Raw genomic sequence first — 18826 nt, 5'->3', positions numbered from 1 at the left:
TAAAGACAGAGTGTTGCTCATAGTGGAATGCCTAGTATCAGACAGGTCACAAAGAAGTGCTGTATTCTTTTTACACTGTATACAATAATTAAGATAAAGACTTGTTTTATTAGCAAGGAAAACCTAATCCTACCTTACTATATATGTGCTTGAACAGATATATTCCCTATACACATGTATAAATAAAATTAAGTTAAGCTAAGTAAAAACCACATCACAATTCCAAAACAAAAGTTGTTTTGAAATGTTTTGAAAATGTAACTGTTTAATGTTTATTTAATACTCATGTTACTGTAAGTTTTATTTTCATTATTACCCTAGACGAAGTAAATAATATTCAATTGAAAGATTATAAAATGTTTATATTTCATGATAATACATATAGTTCATTATCATTATTGTTTCTGGTACGAACATTTAAATTACAAAGTCAACCTGAAAGTATACTTTGAATCACCAATGTAAAAATATTTTCTTTTTTTGACAAGCCACACTGTCATTAATGAAATATAAATATATTAAATTGATGGAATACTACTTATTCAACCTAATATGAATAAATGTCTTGCATTTTCAACTGATGCTATAATGGAAATGCTCCACTAGGAGTTATTCTTTGCATAAAAAAACCGGGTAATTGGTTCATTGAACATAACAGAAAAACTTACTATTACTATTGTTACTATCCCTCAATTTATTTGAAACGATGTAATAACATTATATATTTTCAATATTCATTATCCTGTTCCATTTACTACTTATTTGCAACAGGCAAAATACAATAAGATCTGTTATATCCACCATAAAGTCCACTACAAACAAGCTTTTATAACATCTATAACCTTTAAGAGAAACGCAGATTTATACATGCTAAAAAACAGCCTCCTATCCCACACAATTGACATCTGTTCTATAGGCACTTAATTGATCTTCACTTGCACACACAGGGAAAAAGTCTCCTTATGGCTTCAGTTGCAGAGCTACCAAAAGGCATGTAGGAGGTGTGGGACTTAGATGTTTTCAGGATTCAAACAATTGTCCTTTCATGCCACTAGAACGACGTTCTCTCCTTTAAAATTGTTAGAAGAACCAAGTGCTCTCCTGTCACTTGTTACCTTTCTTATGTTCTTCAAAACTACTTTGTGATAAATATTAAAATAAAAATTGATTTAATTGATGCTTTACTGAAAAGTTAGAGACTGGAAAGAGAAGATACAGTGATTCTTTTTTAAAGAGTTGTTTTTGGTAGTGGTGTCATTCAACTTAAAGTCATACTAATTCCACCATTCGATAAGAATGGTAAAACAATTTTGACAGCAGTTGAAAGGATATTATTTAAGTAAATTGATATGCTGCATTACCTTAAACGATTTAGTTTGTAAACAACATATCTAATTTGAGAGGCTTATTATTTATTTTCAGACTTCTAAGCTGAATGCTTTGTTTCCAATTACTAGAAAATTAAAATGATTACAGAAATAAGGGAAGGATTACAAAATTAGGAAAACTTTAGGTAAATGTGTAATCTTGAGAGTACAGAACGTATCGGGAACTAATGGGCATATGGGTACTAGGCTGATCAACCAAGACAACTGCTTTAAAGCAGTTCATACTGACATTTTTCACTGCTATCCTAATTGATAAAACAAACACATTTAAACACCAAGAAGAAAATGATTACTTTCTCAAATGTCTTCTTTCTATTAACAAAACACCCACCCCCAGAAAAATGTAACTTTTTACTCCTGTCTCAAGTTTCTCAAGTTTTTCTGTATTTTGTACTTTATCACCAACCTACAAGTTAAGTAATGAAATGTCTTACTTCCATATCATGTGGCATTTTTAATATATGTCTGTACATGGACACTGCAGCATGATAGGGTGGGGCTTTGAGTTGCTGCCTCATAGTTCCTAAACCCTGGTTTTGATCCTGACTAAGGTGCTTTGTGTGAAGTTTGCATGTTCTGCTCCAGTTGATTAGGTTGCCAGGTGCTTCAAAAAAATATATTTTAGCAGCACATTGTACATTAAAAGTCATAAATATTCTTTTGTCCCTCAAATTGCATATACAAGTTGTAGATGGGTATAAGCTGTTAGGTTGAAAAATAAAAACAAATTACTATTAGGACCAATCATGTGATATACAAAAAATGTCAGTAGACATTTCAGACCAAATGAAATGAGAAAAATGCTATGAGAATTTCTGAAATTCTTATTTATGTTTTACTTACAACAAGTTTTCAACAGGCGGAATTTGTCTTAATTTACACAATATGGAAAGCCTTGAAGAAAGTAAAAGCTACTTGAAAGCTGGCTTGGCAACGGTAAGCTGTTTTTGTTAATGTGAAATAATACAGCACAGTCAATTTAGATAATTAAAGTACTGTCCTTTAATACCATATACATTCTTCATATACTATAATATACCACAATGTATCTGCATAGGGTTAATTCAATTTACATTTTGTTTATTGTGCATGTGTATGTGTGTTGCAAATCAATTACTGTTGTTTGAGTAAAATCAGTTATAATCTTTACAGTTATTTGTGGAAAAATCAGAAGAAAAATCACATTTCATCCTGATTTAGCTAGTTTTAAATATAGCTGGGCTGTTCCATATTTTGGTGAAGCCCTTATTTAGATCATCCCAGTTCCTAAAAGCTGATGTTTGCAGATCATTAAAAATAAGTGAATGTCTTAATCTCAAACAATTTAAAATCTTAAAAACAATTACATGCAAATATTCGAGCAAATGATGACTTTTATAATTCGTAATACAGTAATACAGTTGCATGTGTTATATATATATCATTTGCAACAATAAAATCTGAAAACAATATTCAGGGTATTGTATGCATTCTTTCTAAACAACATTTTCCAAAACATAAAAATAGTTTTAAAAAGCATCAATGTTGAATATTCTTGTACTAAACTGTACACATGGAAGATGTGGAATATGTACGTCAAGATGCATTATCATTGGCAATATAATTTTGAACTATTCTCAATTTGTGTTGACAGTCATTATGAAACATTGTGAATTCCAATATACAATACACTTTATCAGGAGTAAAGCAAACTAACGTCCTGAGGTAAAATTATATGATTGATAAAACTCAATCCAAAATCTAGTCCATAGACAGTAATACTAACAGGAAATTCTCACCTGTACAATATTTTGAGAAAAGTCCAAACCATGAAAATTCTTTTACACAGCAATTCCTAAATGTTTGCTAATCAACTTTGCCATATGCCGCTAGACACAATATCTTCTGGGCAAACCTGTACTTTTTAGCAACCTGAGGTAATGCATGTTGTTATGGGAATTTACTTCTTTCTTAAGTAAGGGGTTACACTGGACAGCCCTCTTTTTACCATCTTCTGAGCATTCTCACCAAGGTTCAACAGCCTTCATTGAGAATTGAAGCCTTCTCAGAAGGTCCAACAGCCTTCTCTGACAATTGATCATTTTGGCTGCTTTACGTTTAAGTGTCAGAGGTAAATGGATTAATGTGTTTCTGGACCTAATACTAGCTTTAAAATGCTAATAGAATTTGTGAAGAAATTCTAGCACATCATATCTGATTCTGAGAGCAACTAAAGAACTAAAGTTAACCCCCCACAATGCCTTGAATTATCCAGAACATGATAGAAGACTTTATGATGTAATAAAACAACCTAAAAAAGCTCAAGTACACCCTTACCTCAGAATCATCTCACCTACGATAACATGCTCAGCGTCATGTTGGGAGGATGTACAAGAATTGACTGTATCTTACAACAGACATGCTTGGAAATGATTGGGTACAAACAGGGGTATAGACTTCTTACAAATTCAGAAACATGGTTTGGGTGTGGGACCGAATTACGAATATACAAATTGCATTTTCCATACACTACATTGTACTTCAGAGCACAAAATAAGTATGAAAATTCTCCTTGTCCAAAATGATTATAAACATTTAAGTATAGGTGGGGGAAGGAATATTAAAATAAATATGTTAAGCACATCTGAGTGGTTGAAAGCCATTTGCGGTATTGTGAGCACCATTTTGTCTATCAATCAGCTCTTCATTCCAAGCTGGATCGTTACAAAGGGGTATATGGAATTGTCTTTAAATTGTTCTATTTTTTTCCTTCTTTACAATCATATATCTTCAAACTATTAACTTCATACAAGATGCTATTAAGGTTTCTGTGTACTGAATCTGAATAATAGTTTACACAGCTAACGTGCAACAATTTGTCCTAATATTAAATGGCTGAGATGTGCATGATGCATTTGCTGTAGATTTCAACTGTTATGCACTGGCATATATTATATTCATCTTATATATAAACATTATATACTGAATATTTACAATAGTTTATAAAATGTTTTCTAAAGAATAATTAGATTCCAGTCTGCAAAAGATACAAAATTATTTTCCGTTTAAAACCAATTATTTCAGACGTTTTCAAAATAACTCTTATGTTGGAAGAATGTCATTGCTAAAAGCCAAATGCGGGCAACAGATAGATATGATACAGTTTATATTAATTGGTTGTGATTACAAATTAGTGAATTGTACTTTAAATGACTGGATTTGCAATACATCCGAGTTAAATTCCAACAATTATAAAACGTTCTCAAAATTTAAGCAGCTGCATTTACTGATAATATAAATACTGCTGATAATTGTTTCATAACAACAAATACATTCAATAAAATGAAAAGACTGAGATATAACAAAAAACAAATCATCAATATGTTAAACAGAATTACCGATATAATACATCTGATAATGTAATGCATTTCTCAGCACGTTACAAAATTTAATTCGAATGAACTATATGCATTGTCTAGAATTTTTATAGTCGGTCTATATGACAAACAGATGGTGACTTGAAAGTGGATGTGCCGTTGAAACCTGCAGAGACCCTAGGCCTAACTGTTATATTCTTTCTTATCTGGACTGATCTCTGGTTTGCCCCCTCGGTTTAACCTGCAACAGCAGACCTGCCAGGAATTATGTTGGTGAGAAGAAAGTACGGTTTACTGTCGCCAGATGCTGTTCGGGCTGAAACCAAACTTTCTGCTAACATGCAATCTTCGAAACACCTGCTTTGTTCTTTTTTTCTATAACTGGAGCCTCTTTGGTCAGAATAAAAGCTCGCGTCCACAAAGAGCGCGGTCTTAAAATAGCCAATTGCAACCTGAGCTTAGATACTGAGACGGTATACTGTACTGCTGTCTGCGCAGCTTGGTCCTTCTTAGTTTAATCAATCGTTGTCAGCGAGTTTAGACCTGTAACAGTTAAATTATACAATCTTTAGTTGAAAGCAAGGCAATAAACAAAGACAGCACAAAGAGTCTAAATGTTTATATGTCATTTAGACTTGCATTTAGCCGTTTTCTAGTGTGTAAACGGTCATTTTATTTGCAAGATGCCTTTGATGATGACTTCGTAAATACCTAGAAAATTGTCTTTTCCCAGCTATCATATACTTATATGAAAACAGACAGACAAACCTTTTGGAAATATTTTACTCGTTTTTAAAACTTACAAGCAATAACAGTTTTACAGTCTTTAAAATACCATATTTACCTTTCGTCCCCCCAAAAAGAGACCTTTAATGAGATCAAACCTAAGGAGTTCCAGCACGCAAACCGTATTGAGTTACAGTATTATAATTAAATATTAATTGGCGGAAATAATACCTTGCATTGTGTAAAGAAAAAAATCCGTGATGCGGTCTGCCTTAAAGCAATGAGCGATAATATCGACAATTAAGAAAAATCGCAAGCGGCATAACCTTTGATTTTCAGGCGTTCATTTGTTTTGACAAACTGATTATTGTGTTAAACTATTCTCTAATTAGGTAAAAAAAAGTTCTGAAAGGTGTTACCGTACATTCGTACACTATCATGAAATAACAAGACAATATAATTAGACTTTTTACGTCGGGTTATTCATTATCCCTATCATTTTCAGGTTTTCAAGGGGACTATGAGCACATTGAAGAAGGCCTCATCAAGCTCAGGTGAGTCGCGTCTACAACAGCACTATATAATGCAGGCTTGCGGAAATGCTTTTTCCCCATTTATTATTTAGGAAATCAACAAAACAAGGCGCTTTCCCTCAGTTATTTCGAAGAGGAAAAGACGTGCGCATTAAGAGAGTTACATCCAGTTCAAGTGTATTTTTAGAAAATACATATTAATAAAAATAAACGACGGAAAAGTTTTGCAACATAGATTCGAATTATCATTGATAACATTTACGGGATTTTGATTGTTTTTACCGCTGGCAAAGATAAAGTTAACAATATGGACTATTAAACGGCTTAACAGCAACAATCACAAAAGTTACACTTTAAAAGCAGTTTACTACTTTATGTGTCCGTTTATATTGTAGTGTTTGTCAAAGTTTATATTAGTCTAAACATACAAGAAAGGTACCGTTAATAATTAATAAACCTTAAACGATTTGTTGACGTTTTAGTTCCCTGGTGTAACAAAACAAAACATAGCTGTTTCACAAATATGTTTTTTTGTGTCAGCTTCCACAGTTTACTTAGATCAAATCTAGATGAAGAGATGAACTCATACTAGTGAGTAATACGACTTTAAATACGATAACAACATCGTGTAATTACACATTTGTAGCTCCGAAACAAACAATAGCGTCACAAGTTGCTTACATTTTACAGACGATGTTGTAAAAAATAACTTTTAGTAAAGACTATTTAACCAGCCTGTTTCTTCCGAAGCTAAGACGATCGTTAAGCACACATTAAAATGCGATGCATCGGTGAAAAATTCTTACTTTTGATGCTGGTTTGTTGGCTTTCCGTCCTTGTATTACTTGCTTGAGTCAATATTGGCTCCTTTCCCAGCGGCACTTTCTTTCCGCTGTAAAGCTCAAGCACATTGCTGGGCAGCTTCTGACGTCACCACTCAAAGAAGGGGTTTCCTTTGGTGATGTCATCAACTTTTTTAACCTTAAGAATGCCACAAGCCCATCTAGCATTACGAACGTCGTGTGCATAACATAACTGAATGCTCAAACATTACAGTGTAACGTTTTTTTTAAATAATAATTATTTATAGAGATTTGAGACGTGGCCTTTTTAAGGAACTGATCTCAGCTCACCACACAGACGTCTAAAAGTCCACGCAAGCAGTGAACCTTTGATTTGCAATTTAAAACGGAAAAGGACGAAGAAATTGGAAGGAAGTTCCAGAGAAAGCATAATGATTATTGAAGGATCTACCTTCTACTCTTACCGAGCATTCGGATGTTAAGAAGCCCAAAGTCCATAGAACGCAAGGCACAGGGTCTTAACGACTCTCCTAGACTAAATGGAGCTACTGTACATTGTGTTAAAGCTTAAGAAGTTAATCTTTAAAATGATTTGAAAAGTAAAGGTAAACCTTCTGAAGTAGATTTACGTACTGGAGTGATTGTCCACCCATTCTCCTAGTAACCAACCACACGCGCGGCTGAATTATGGTCCAGTGATTATTTGATGCTGAAGACTGAAGTAAATAAACACGAAATTGCGGTGGTCAGTCGAGATTGTTTAAAAATGGAAAACAATAATAACACGCTGCAATATTTATATCCAACAGAATGATTAGTTAATTGTAATCGATCAACAAACTGTGTCACATGAATAATTTCATTAACTGTTATTCTGGTATAATACAGGTTTATAGAAACTGTATAGAAACATCTATCTAGCAACATGTGTATTTGAGGGTCAGTCTCCTACCGTTTTCTTTACATCTGTGTGTCAAAGGAGCATGTCATATATTACGGAGTTTGTAATGCTATATGACTTTTGTGCTTGCCCTCTCAACAGTGGATTTCATTGAACAGAATAATTGGCTTATTGTATGACTTCCGAAACCAATAAAATTTTAATAAATGGGAGAAAAGAGTTTGAAAATACTTAAAATCCTTATAAAATGGAATTACCTATAATGCATGCATAAGGCAGTGAACTGGCAATAGGTATTCATTTAAAATATCTTCCATTAAACGTATTATCCCACCAAGCGTCGAGTTGTACATCTTATGATTATTCAAGGAAAGGTCAAATTTAATTGATAGAAAAGGGAGAAAAAATAGCATTCAAAAACTGAAGGCGAGCTGAGTGATTTTTTCGTTAAACAACTTACGAAAAGAAAAAGAAACGCATAGTTACAAATATGGTGATTTTGTTTTCTTTTCCTATTTTCCATATCAACAGTTATTTTCTTCGATTGTATTTTGTCGACAGAAGGAAACCTCTAAAATTGAATACATGTTTCACAACATGTTCAGATCAAAGAATATCCACACATTTCAACGCTACAAATATGCCACTGGGTCAATTCGTGTATTCATATAGCGCCTTCATTGGGCTTAAACACCAACAGAGAAATGTCTAATTGCGAAAGCCGCATTCAAATAGTGAATTAATTGATTTTCATAGGCAGGCTTACTGCGTAAAGCTTTAAAGTGAGAAACAATATCTGGCATAAGCGTTCCAGTGTCCAATTGTTTTAATGTTATATATAGGGTCAAAAAATATTCCAAATTAAATATTAATTTTCTTCGTAGTTTCAGCTCGCCACACAACAACCTTGTCACAGGTTTCCAGAACCACGTATCCGCGAATAAAGTGTATTCACATGAAACGATTTACTTCTAGCGATAAAGGATTTTTTTAACGTTGAAGTCACCGATAAAAGAAAAAGAACGCAAAGATCAGGCGTTCTCTTTTAAACTTTAGCATAGCCCAATGGTCCCCTCATAACAGCAAACAGATCCGCACAAATTTGTGTTCTTTAAAGTGAATCGACCCCTTTGACAGTGCCATCCGAAGGTACGTTGCTTCACCACTACGGAGAAGGTAGGAACAAACTGCCCAATAAATACTAACCCAAGTGGCAACTATAGTTCTAATCAATGTTCTCCCTCCCCCAAAGTGCAAAAACACACAGAACACCCCCACCCCCGCCCAACCCCCCTCAAAAAACACAGCATTTCGTTATCAAGTTACACAAATCAGAATATTTAAATACCCAGGAATGGGGGTGGGGATGCAGCATTAGAGGTTTGTGTACGGAGTCGATAGGCTCCGAGAGATCTGGATTTCGCATTATTATTCTCTACATATTGTTGTTCGCGTTGCATTCAAGATAATTATTTAAATAAATACTTGATCCAGTGCCGTATGTTTTTTTTATTATTCCTCTAGGGCACTTTTATCATTTAACATTTGTTTCCTTCCCCCTTTTGAAACAGAATTTATGTGTTCATTTGTCAGTTTAATCCACCTGATTGATCGTTTTTTTCAAAAGACAGGAGCTTTCGTTATAAATATGATAAAAACATAATAATAAACGTGTGATTTAAAAAATGAAAAGCATTGTTCTGAAAACCAGACTTTTATTTCATTAGTTATATTTAATTTGCACCAGGGTAGGTTAAGGAACACAGAATAGAGATGAGTATCCTTCTTTATTATATCCTATTGCTAACATTGTCTAAAGCAAAACTCTTAGAACGGTTAAAATCAGCGTGAAAATCTTTTTATAAATACATTTTATAAATGTGATTTAAGTCAGGATAATTATAATAAAATGTTGCTATAATAGAAAAGGTTTAAGAATCTCGAAAGACACATCGGAAATAAATGTATTTACTGTATATTGCTTATCAGGTTCTGGAAGTAGATTGTTTTAGACACTAAACCAAGGATTTTTATGGTCTTTTGTAGTTTTGTTATTTTATAGTCGCGTATGTTATAAACGAAATGAAAACCTTCACGTCAAACACACTTGGACACAGATACTTCCACTAACAAGCGGAAAACCAAGTAAACACGTTTTGTTCTGATACTCCATTTCAGTTTTTTTAAAATAAGTATAAAAACTGGACAAAAAAGTCTTTACAAAAAACACAAGAGAATGAATCTGAAATGTTCGCCTGTAGTACTGTGTTTTGATTCAATACGTCAAACGTCAATGTAACTGGAAGGTTTGTAAATGAGAATGCACATGTAATGAGGGATTTTAGAATGGTTTAAGTATGGTATTTCTGGGCGGGTTTGGGGGTGGTCTAGGCATCTAATTTCAAGTTACGTGTTCTTGCACTTTTACAGACAGAGAAATGGGGGGGAGACTTAACTCACAGTGAGGAATTCTGGGTTTATGAAAACGCGGGATTTTCAACGTTCACTTTTTTTTTTGCAGATATAAGAGTTGTTTGCGTCATCTTAGGGTAGCCAAGTCAAGTAATTTAGACTGACACCATATTGTATCCGATTTTGTTACTGCTTCGTTGGCAATTATCTTTTTCTACATTTGATGTTAATAAACCTTGCATTACCACTGTTTAATCATGTGTTATTGTTAAATTCTCTTTCCCGCTTTCTTCATTCTTTACATGGGTAGTCGAAGAACATTATAACGTAATTGTAGAAAGAAAATATAAACATATGCACTTGTATTTATTTCAGGACATGATAAAATAATAATTAACCTTAGAATATTTTATAGTTAGTAATATAGAATAGAATAGTTGTAATGTATTATAGTCTTAATGATAGATACAATGCATGTGTCTAGCTGTCTGTAAATTAATGCAGTGTACAGTATTTCCAGGTAGGGATAAATTTTATACTTGTATCATTTTGAATACTTGATAATAACAATATGCATTTTCATTCAAACTTTTTAAATTTATTAACAGTGTTGTAAGGGATGTTTTCAGTGGTCAGATTTCTGCTTTTAACGTTACGCGAATTGCTCACGCACCCTTACTGGAAATGAATGAGTCGATAACGTCTGACACCGATGACCAATCCTGTGACCCTTTTCTTCATTCTACAAGCGCCGGGAGGCCTTTACACACCATCCACCATCTTCAAAAAAAGATTGAACCTACGGAGAGGGGGCAATTACATAGCGAATTTAACGTAGTGAACGTTAGCCCTCGGAATTAACATTGCAGCGTGTTTTTAATAATGAGTTTCATTTATAAAATGTGAGTCCAAGCGCGTTTAAAAACAAAGGAAGCTCAGCTGCAGTACACCCCCTCACCGTGCAGACCAGTAAATACAGGTTTTGAACACGTTAAGAAGTGTCACATTAAATGCCTTATGTGTACAACAGTTTTTCCTTACTCCATCACAAAGAAGAGTAAAATAGTAATAAAATAAATACCAATAAACTCAATACGACAGCCCTACTAACAGTGTATGCTAACAGTGTATGCTTGTTTATTGGTAGACCATTAGTGCAATTTAGAGGTCCCTGTTTTACTTAAACTTAAAAATTTAAATCCTCTTTGCGGACCTGACCTCAAATTAGGCTTTGTTGAAATAACCTATAGGCATTTACGGTTGAAAACGGCAAAGGAATTTCAGGATTTAGACTTTCTGCTTCACTTGGTAGATTGTTTTTACTTTTATGTTTTTTTTCTCTTTTTGCTCTTGTTCCAGCCTTATTTCACATAAGATCACACACGTTATAATCGTGCTGACCACTGTGAAAGACGAAACTAACTCTTTCAAACACCTTCAACATTGAGCAACCTTTACACGCGTCCACGCACGTTGGCGCCATTATAGATATGACGAATAAGCGAGACACTGGATTTTCTGGTACCCTTTCATTACACAGAACATACTGTACTAGATAATGGGCCGCAGAATTAGCATTCCGTAGCCCACACGTCTCAAAATAATATGGACTACATATCATTCGTGATTACTCAGTGCATAAAGGTTTTGCTGGTTTAGATGTAGGTGTTTTCTTTATCTGTACTCTTCCGTGTTTAAATATATTCCCGTTGCATCTAGAACGATTCGTTTTAAATCTTTAATATTAGTGATGTCAAAAATGTAATTATTCTTTGCTAAATGGTATAAAAAAAGCATTGTAAACGATAGTGTCGAGTATTGTGTGTTCTGATGTGTAATGTCTAAACTGATTTTACATCCTCACACAACATGCAAACTAAACCTTTACCATTAATTTGAATTCCCTCAAAATTAAGTGAAATAGTGGATAGGCCTACAAAACGTGCATCATAGAGTTCAGCAATAAATTGATAAAATAATAATTCTTCAGAAGAAACGTGTTTATGTATTGTTTACTTATTGATGTTATGGAAAAGAATAATGTCTGTTTATTCTTTTATTTATTCTGAGCCTCTTTAATTATCCAGGTGTTCGTTTATTATTCCACAAAACTGGTCACCACGTATTGTTAGGTAAATAATGCATTTCAATGTGTTTGGATGAAACTGTTTGAAATTTGCGTCTGTGAAAATCCTGTTTTCTTTCAAAAACGAGTTAACTATTTATGAACAGAAATGTATGGGTTTGTAACAAAAAAGTGTTATAAAAAGGAGCAACTACTACTGTGTTATAGACATAGAGTGTTGTGTTACAGTCGAACACGACTCAAGGTATCCTCCTAAAAACAGTTAACAAGTTTCAGATCCTTCTGGAATCCGAACATAAAGAGTGTTAGAATTAGCTAAAGAATGATGGGAGATTAATTTTAGTTCGCCCATTGATTGTTTTGGTGTGGGTCAGAAGAAATGGCGATTGGCTATCTTTCTCTTAGCTCTAACCCTATCCCCTCCCCTTTCCAGGATTCGAAGTGAAATTAGTAGCAAGAAAGCATGTAATTGACAAAGTCACGTGTGTACGGGGGCCACAGACAGAGTGAGCGAGAGATAGGGAGAGGGGGGAGAGTAAGAGAGAAAGAAGGAGGGGGAAAGAGAGAAGAGAGGGAGGGAGAGAAAAAAGAGAGAGAGGGAGGTAGAGAGAAGAGAGAGGGAGGGAGAGAACAGACAAACGAAAAAAATCAAAAGAGGGAAAGCACGCTAGACCATGCGAGCTAAATTTGTGATCGCTGGAAATCGGGATGTTAGATTGATGCAGAAGATCACTTTATTTCAAAGAAAAAGTTTTCATCTCACAAGTTTGGAAAAGAGGGCCCGCGGGGAAACATGGCCGAAGGTTATTCTATTTTTAATATTTCTGTTTTGATTCTTATTTTTGGTTTACATTTTATCAGATCGCACAGGGGCACTGAGCTAACCTATTGTTGTAGATCTTCAAAATGTTATGTACCGCCCCCATTGATTCACAAATGAAAAGCTTTCTTGAGCTATTGTCTGAGTTGTTTGTGTGTTATAAAGAGCAGTTTTAGAGGGTGAGCAGGGGAAACGTTTGTACACCTGCCCTTTGAGTGTAATAGAAAGTTATTTAAGTAGATGTACGTTGGGAAATAACAGATCTCTACATGTGCAGGAACAAATTGTGCAGTCTTCCTAGTTTTGCTATTCGCCGCGCGCACTGGAGAAGCATACAGTATTTTGATCTTTCATTGAGGATAATGGGATCGGTCCTAAATCAACAATATGCAAGTAATGTATTGGATATTACGATCTTAAGAACGTTTGTATAACATGCAGGAGTAGAGTCCAGACATTTAACGAGCAGTGACAGCGATGCGATTCAATATTGAGCAGCTTTCACTTTGGACTTCAGTGGATGTACGTACTATCACAAACAGCCAAAGTTAACAATCTAGCATTTTCACTAATACTTTGTATAATTTCTTTCAGGAGGGGCGGGTAAAGGTGGCGGAGACGATCCAGGGAAATTGCCCGAGCAGGAAGAAGAGGATGAATCCCAAATTCTACATGGAACGGGCCATTGTAAATGGTTTAATGTTCGAATGGGGTTCGGATTTATTTCAATGACCAGTCGTGGGGGAACTCCTATCGAAACCCCTTTGGATGTGTTCGTTCACCAAGTAAGTTTGCACTTTACAAATAACTAAAACGTATGGTGGATTTTAAAGATGGGTGGCCTTTTTCCTCATCCAGCTATTTAGAAAAAAAACATAGGTTAGTTTATTTTACTACGAACAATAGTTTTACTGAAAACTTTGGAAGTCCTAAGTGCGTTAATAAAAATCAATTATCAAACACTTTGTTAAATGATATCAACGCTGTCACTTTAAGAACGTTGAGATTGATAAAGCGTGTGGCTAAAGGCGGTTCTTGTTTATATTTTTGAAACCTACTGGTCAGTCTGGAATGCTGTTTTTCAGAGATGCTTTACAAATGTGAAGGCTTCGAAATGAAGATTACATTCTCAGGTTCTCAGACTATTTTACTTCGCATTTCCTTAATGTGCAATTCTTTACATAAACCTTTTTTAAAGTTTCTTAGTGCTTCTTGCGAGAACATGAAACGTCTCATGGAGCAGAGTGGATTCGACACATGCTCTTTATTTCAACGATATTTCTTAGCCACACAACGTTGGCTTAGTTGTAGGCAAATTATACTGTGTTTTATCTGATGAAGTACTGGTAAATTGCATTTAGCACGCTGCTGCACTGTGCCCTATTTATACACATAGTTTAGTTTGTAAAGTTGTATTGAGGAAATCGTTTCATCTGTTGAATTTGAAATCCGGTTCTTTCTTTATAATGGCTGGCTAAATAAAGAAGTAAAAACTGCTTAGTGCTAGCCTATCATTCCCCACCCACATGAAGCCTTATTAATAAAGATAGTAAAATTTGGTTACATTGTATGTCCAATGCCTGTATCATTGTGTGCTCGTTTCGGAGATTCTCATTTTAAAGATACCGTTTAGCAATGGATTCCAGACGTACTTCCCCAGAGCTTTCAGTTTGATGCAATAGTCCGATACTTGCCTTTGTTTTTTTTAGATCTCTGGGTAGATTGTTTTCCGATTTGATTGGGGCCAGTTTGCTTTTTACCCCTTATGTTTTTTTGAACCATGTCTGGGTCGTTAAATTGTGCTTTACGATCTCATAAAGTTGCTTTATAGATCAATGGAGGGACGACAGAGGAAAGGAAACCAATTTTCGCCGTTTGTTATTCGCACCCTGTTGTTACGTTTTTCATCGCCCCCATTCAAAATATGGCAATAAAAATCCTTTTTTGAGTCAAATCTTTAATTGGTGTCGTCTATTCCCTTTTATCCGATCTAATGAAAACGGCTCCTGTATATCTAATCTATATAATAGTTATATGTTCTGATGTGTTTTCTAGTGAGGTTATCGAGTCATTGGGTGTAACGCAAAAAGGTAGGCAAGTATGCTTTTAAAGGCCCAAAAGCGCGTCAATGGCTGTATTGTGCGACACGTGCATGCAAACAACATCGCAGAATACCACATCGCAGAATATTGAATTCGTCTCAGTTCATTAAAATAAGCTTTGTCTGTCGTGTAGTGCTTTAGAACAACGTTTCAGATCTGAAATGTTAGGCCAACAGGCTACTGGTTAATTCAGACACCTACTGGGAAAATTATAAGGCCAACCTTAAAGAAAATTAATACCTTTATGCTACCATTAAAATACTCGGACAAATATAATGTTTAAACAATCTAAAGACACGGGATATGCAGAAAATAGTAATATTAGACGTTAGGAGATGTAGAAGAAAGAAATAATGTAATACCATATAATTAATTTCCATCTTTTTCAGTAATAAAACATATTGGCCTTACAAATCTAAAAAATTGGAATCTGTCTCCCCTTCTGCTTTCTATCTTCGTAGTCATTAAGCAATTCTCACTAATTACTGTAACAAAGGAACACAAAATAAATTGTATTACAAGAAGTTTCTATTTAGAATAATTTGTAAGGTAGTATTAATTTTACTGGATCCTTTATTATTCCCCTTATCCGATTTTTGTTTTGAAACAGACAGAGCATGTCTCCTTAATAAATTAATGGACTGATTACATGTTTGCAGCTATTAATAATCATCCTGAAGAGTTTTGGGATTAAACCAAGTATATAGTTCACTATAATCACATCAATAACTTATTGCTTAGACTGCTACTTTGAATATCTTGTTTTGTAACGCCCAAAAGGTTTCCATAGACAGTGAACTCTGTTGGTCTCACGTTTATGGAGGTGAGTGGCTTGATTTGGTTTGTTCATGGTGCTCATGACATGACATGACATTGGGGTTCTGTATCTGGTGCCCCATTATATTAGTATATATCCCATTGGTATATACTGGTGCCAGGGGTACTACACTTGTTGTCTCAAATACAGGTGGATCCAGGTGCAATGCATGTGTCATTCTTTGTATACTTGGGTTTATATAGGACATCACATTGTGTTTTGCTCATCTAAACTCGGTTAAGTGCTCCTCAGTTTACATTAGTATTGCATTGGTGTGATGAAGGAAGATCATTAATGGCTGCATTTACACTCCAGTCATTTTTGTTAAATATTTTTGGGAAATGTCCCCCTTAGAAAGCCCATAAAGTTTTCACAGAATTCAAGATTTCCCTCAATAGCTGTTATATCTTGAGTTAATTTAAGGTAAAGCTCTTTAGAACAACTTTGGCTCATTACTGAAAATTATAAAATAATGGTTTTTGTTGGAATGTTAATTATACTTGAATATAGCTTTGACACTCTCTGACATGAAAGGTTTCACAAAACCTTTGTGTTTCCTTGAAACAGTGTTCTTCATTTATACACAAGTCTTTTTTTATATATATACTGCAATGTATCATAACTAGGGAATCCAGCGAGTTTCTCATAAGTTTGGAAAGTATGGTGCTCCTAAATTTTTGTGACATTTCTCTTTAATGCCTTTAATAGTATTAGGGAATTGAAGTAAGATTATTAGACCTCATCACCATATTTCATCTTTCTGTGTGGTTTGGTCTATCAGCTTCAAGCATTTTAAGATTTTTTACCCAGCACTGCTAATGATATAAAGATGAAGTGAAATAGAAATTGATCATTTTGTATTTCAAATACGAATCCAAGTTCAAATTGTTTTCTGTTTCCTTTAAGAGTAACACTTAACTTAAAATGTTCTACACAACAAGCTAATTGTTTTTGTTTTTTGGCAACATTGCCTTCTTGTCTTTAATTGTTTAAACAGGCTATGTCAAGAATGTACAAACTCTAATGTTTTTCAGTTAAATTCTGCTTGTGTGTAATAGATTATTTAAAAATAATGGCAACTAAATTGGAGTTTGCATAAGATCATTCAAGTGATTGCATATACTATGCTTCTTTTCAGCAAGTATGTTAAGAGAGCTGCCTTCCCAAATTTATTCAGTTTAAGCCCTTTGTCTGACATCGGGTCAGACAGCCCACCATTTCCGCCATATGGAAGTGGTCCACTTCTGAAACCTTATCCAGGGGTTCTCTGGATTCAAACTCACAACCTCCTGGCTTTTCATGTAGGTAAATTAAAGACACAGTGATAGTAAGCAATGTGGTGTCTCAGCGCAGCAGACTACATTTTTAAAATGTACTGTTATGAACTCACAAGTAAAATAGGTTTCCCACCATCATCACTACAAAAAATGACTTCACATTTTTGCATCTACCAGAGGCCATCTTGAACAGTGTGGCAAAATGGTAGATAGATATGAAGGCAGAACTAATTTCTTACTTAGTCTTTAATGTTTAATAAATAGAAATCTAAAATTTTTATACTGTATTTTAATATCTAGAATTTAAAAGTGTGATATATTATGTTCTGTGATGGAGTAGAAATTAAGCCTTGAATACTTTTCAGCACTTGATAAATTAATTCTAGACATTTTCTTGTTTTTTATTGTTTGGTAATGTGGAAAGCTTGAACAGATTATTGCTGTTGTATTTTCTTTCTATGTTTTTAGATTACGTTGTATAAAAATACCGAACTCTTGATTTTTTCAAATAGAATTGTATTTTGTAATCAGTTTATATTTGTCATAAAGTGATGGCCTTTACAAAGGTTTATTTTTAATTAAGTAACAGTATTAATTCATGAGCCATTTTACAAGCTCTAAGATAAAATGATGTTTACAAAACCAAACTCTTAGACTGTAGAACATGCAGAAGGTGATAAGTTTCAAATGATGGTCATAAAGTGCAATGTTTCTGTCCAGCATTTTAAATGACTCTGTGTTAAGATCAATGAAATCTTACTGTGATTTTTGTTTATAGTTTAAGATAAATATAAAAAGTGTGAAGAAAAAGATTAATTTAAGATATGTTTACATAAAGAGACAGAAATTCCAACGTTATCAGATGAACAAGTGCAGATGAGTAAAGTGCAGATGATAACACCATTCTTTATATTGGTGACAAAAGTTTTGATATGGTAACTAATGCTATTACATAGGTTATAAGCAAAGATGTGAATTACAGTATGTCTGAAAATTCTTGTCAGCTTGAATGGATGGGATGAGTTTGGGCTGTAATGGGCACTACAAGGTATAGCCCCTAAAGAAAAGGATATGCTTTTAATCTTGTTCAATGGCCATAAGCTGATTTTCTTATAAAATAATGATTCTGTACTGGGAATGAATTACTCAAATAAAGGCTGAATCCTTGAATCCTGCATTTCTGAACCAAAAAGGAAGGTAAGCTTTGAATGCCAGGGATTCAACTCCCATATGACATGTACACTTCAGAGCTGAAATGTTTAATTGTTTTAACATTGTTTTCACAGTTTTGGTAGACACATTAATTTTTCTTGGAATTTCATAAGCGTAATATTCGGTATTTAATCTTTATTTTTTATATATATTTATTATTATTTGAAAATGATTTTGTTTCATATATCTCTTTTAACACGCAGCTCATTCTTTGTCTAATGCATTAATCCAAAATTTAATTGCCAGGCAATTCCTGGTGCTTCATATAACAGTATAAGCCTTTCAGTGCTTGAGGTAATAATCTTTGTGAATGTACAAATACTCCTTCTACTTCAGTGTACAAGAGATAACCACTTTAATTCAATAAAAAAACTAGTAAAAATGAATGATTTG

At 34.1% G+C, this 18826-nt stretch overlaps 1 protein-coding gene across 2 annotated transcripts in view; it reads left to right on the top strand.

Moving 5' to 3' along the window:
• lin28b (lin-28 homolog B (C. elegans)) overlaps positions 1 to 18826 on the top strand; it is a 61942-nt gene that overhangs the window by 5188 nt on the left and 37928 nt on the right. The window contains exons 2-3 of one of the 2 annotated variants that reach the window (XM_088625702.1): positions 5976 to 6024; positions 13620 to 13810. In XM_088625702.1, coding sequence (XP_088481828.1) covers positions 5991 to 6024; positions 13620 to 13810 — 225 coding nt within the window. In that variant the 5' untranslated portion in view covers positions 5976 to 5990. Of the gene's footprint in view, positions 1 to 5975; positions 6025 to 12772; positions 13009 to 13619; positions 13811 to 18826 lie in introns of those variants that run through there. The other variant, XM_088625703.1, reaches the window with a different exon arrangement.

The sequence above is a fragment of the Lepisosteus platostomus genome, chromosome 3 (assembly GCF_059453375.1).
Source record: "Lepisosteus platostomus isolate fLepPlt1 chromosome 3, fLepPlt1.hap1, whole genome shotgun sequence".
Lineage (NCBI taxonomy): Eukaryota > Metazoa > Chordata > Actinopteri > Semionotiformes > Lepisosteidae > Lepisosteus > Lepisosteus platostomus.
This window is presented reverse-complemented; position numbering and strand designations above follow the sequence as displayed.